We start from the raw sequence: 3,243 nt of genomic DNA, 5'->3' as shown, positions 1-3,243 counted from the left end.
TTCGTGTTATTTGATTTTAGCTATGAAACATCAAACAGAGTCCAAGGTGATTCAGCTTATAGTGAAGACAAAATCTACTAGCATAAGGAAAACATATATTCTTTCTAAAATCTTACAAGAACAAATATATTTTGTAATATGAATATTTATTAAAAATCTCTATAACTTTATATGTGTAATAATTTAAAGATAATTGGATTTGATAAAATCAACCATATAGACAATGATGGACATACATTGAAGATGGTGGTGCCCCCATCATGAAAGAGAGAACTTCACACAAATCCCCATTAAAGGTTCGCATGCATGTACGACTTCTCTGTGGGCACTTTGTTCCTCATGATACTAGAGAACATGCACCTGATATAATATTTAATTTCTGACCAAAATTTGAGCTATCTGAACTTAACAAAATTAATTTAAGTTTCAAATCAGTGTACTTAACCCTTGTAAAAACATAACAAATTTATACTCTTTTTTTAAATATTTTTTGACATATAATACTACTTAATTTATATTCAAGTTGTATTAAATCCATGGAATAGAAACATTTCAAACGTGTTTATTTATTCACAAGAGTTGAGCTCAGAATCTTGCCCAACAGTGTCATTAAAAAAAAAATTACCTAACAGGCATCTCTTGTCTTCATGAACCGGGAACCACTTAATATGATCAAAGGGAATGGACTTCCCTGAGCCAACCTGCCATTTCAGGTTGCTAGACACGATAGGAGAAGCTTTGACCACATCCTTCATCATCCAAGAGAAAGTCGGTTTAAGTTCTTTTTCCCCTTTTATCAGAGTTTCTAAATATTTCCTTCTAAGGGTTGAACCAATCAAAGAAGAATCATTTGCTGATATTATCCTCCATGATTGTTTAGCAAGAAGTGCCAAGTTGAAATTATAAAAAGATCTAAATCCCAGGCCTCCCTCCTTTTTGTTCTTGCAAAGTTTTTTCCAGGCTTTCAAATGTATCTTTATTTTATCATTTTCCGCAGCACCCCAGAAAAAATCATCACATTTTGAATCAAGCTTACCCACAATTTCCTTTGTTAGAAGAAAGCAAGACAATTGATAAATGCATGTAGAAGACACAACTGATTTGATTATGGTCATTCTACCAGCTTGGGATAACAGCTGAGACTTCCATAGACTAAGTTTTCGGTCAAAAGCATTGATAAGAAAATGATATATAGAATTCTTTCCAGAGGTAGCATCAACAAATATTCCAAGGTATTTCCCAATACTATTTGAACATCTCACTCAGAGAGCATCTATAATTTCCTCTTTTAGCGTAGGGGGAGTATTTGGACTCAATATAAGCTTAGATTTTGAAAAATTTATTTCCTGGCCTGAATGATGACAGAAAATATTCAGAACCTCCTTAACAACTTAAGTATTACTTTTATTTCCTTGAAAGAAGAGTATTGTGTCATCTGCATATGCCAAATGTGACACTGGATCTGCCTTTCTAGAAATCTTGATGCCCTTCCAAGAACCAATTCTTTCCTTGTCCACTATCATACAAGACAGAACATTTGAACATAATATGAACAAGTAGGGAGATATAATGAGCTTTTGGAGACTCGCCAAGGATAGAATACACCACAAATTTCACAGATTATTACATATTTATTTATAAATTAACCATTAACATGGTTCTAACATTAGCAACAAAGTTCCAATTCATGCCCTTTCATACAAAATGATATACCTTTTTTTCTACAGATGCAAGAATACAAACTCTGAAATTCCTTTCATTATTATTTTCGAAGAAGCCCAATAATACCGTAAAAGTTCATGTTCTTAACTTTTTTTCCTTATTATAGTAATACATATTTGAATCATAAATTGACTATGTAGTGAATACTCTTACATAATATTAATATTATGCAGCTCTGTTGGTTTTAGACTTAACAATAATGCACAGCATAGCTTTTATCTTTCCACGTTAATTATGAACTGCTGTACTTCACTTGTATTTTTAATCTGTTGTATATGCCTTTCTTGTTTCGAGGCTCATTAATGTGTGTGTAATTTATAAAAAGTATTATTTACGCACGCTTTTAACATCAATTTTTCTTTGAGCTAAGATATAATATTACCAAAATAAAATATTCATAAGCAATTTCTTATGAAAATGATGTGACTTGAAGTACACTCATAAGTGAAGCATGTCATGTGCCAACAAATGGGTGATAGAAATTAAAGATATAATATAATATATCCAAACAAATTAAGACCCATGACTTTGTTGCATATACGTTTGTGAAGGAAAAATATATTCATGCACCGCTTATTCTCACTAGCGTTCCTTTGGGAGTATTCTCTATAGCCTACAAGACTGACCATAAATGAAATATGTGATAAAAATTGAAAGGTGGTCCAATCATAAAGCGATAAAGATTCTTCTCATGTGTAGTATACTTTTTGGGATTACTCAATGCCCTATATAATAGTGCTAAGGAAGATATGATTCTTGATGTGATAATAGACTGCGTTTAGGGATAAAGTTTCTTTTCATCACTAACATAATTTTCTTTCACTTTCACTGCATCAATTTCTTTTAGGAGATAACTTTAATCTTTGAAAAGGCAAACATGCCCTATGTCTACACTTTGACATGAATAATGGATGAGTCCTTTTTATTAAAAAGGCAAAAATAATTTTATAATTAAAACTAATCATATTGACTCATTATTCGCAATTAAATTTATAAGCTTTTGTAATTATTTTAAGTGTTTTAAGCTTTGCTTTACTTCTCTAAATTATTTATCTTGTTTTCATTCATGATTTCTAATTTTGTGAAGGCAAAATGTATTCATGCATACATTGCTTATTCTCACTGGCGCTCTTTGGGAGGTATTCTTTATGGCCTACAAGACTGCCTATAAATGAAATAATGCAACAAAAATGAAAATGTGGTCCAATCATAAAGCAACAAACATTCTTCTCATATGTCACGTATTTTTTGGGTTTATTATATGGCTTATACAATATAGTGCTAAGGAAAATATGATTCTTGACATGATAATGGACCGCTTTAAGATAAAATTCATTTGCATCACTAACGTAATTTTCTTTCTTTTTCATTGCATTAGTTCTTTTAGGAGATAACTTTAATTTTGAAAAGTCAATAATACCATATGTCTACATTTTGAGTTTGATGGATGAGTCCATTTTATAAAAGAGAAAAAATAATTTCATAATTAAAACTAGTCATATGACTTCATAATTCACAATT

The 3,243-nt window shown here is 30.9% G+C and overlaps 1 protein-coding gene across 1 annotated transcript; it reads right to left on the bottom strand.

Moving 5' to 3' along the window:
• Positions 1–625: 625 nt before the first annotated feature.
• On the bottom strand, positions 626–1,115 carry LOC129298176 (uncharacterized mitochondrial protein AtMg00310-like; the record flags this gene model as incomplete). The annotated part of the gene is made up of 1 exon (XM_054936581.1): positions 626–1,115. A coding segment is annotated over exon 1 (490 nt), but the record flags the coding sequence as incomplete, so codon positions are not given.
• Between the last annotated feature and the right edge of the window lie 2,128 nt (positions 1,116–3,243).

The sequence above is a fragment of the Prosopis cineraria genome, unplaced genomic scaffold (assembly GCF_029017545.1).
Source record: "Prosopis cineraria cultivar Desert tree isolate PC_DT_omini unplaced genomic scaffold, ASM2901754v1 PC736, whole genome shotgun sequence".
NCBI lineage: Eukaryota > Viridiplantae > Streptophyta > Magnoliopsida > Fabales > Fabaceae > Prosopis > Prosopis cineraria.
Note: the sequence above shows the minus strand (reverse complement) of the source record. Positions and strands in the feature narration are given on the sequence as shown.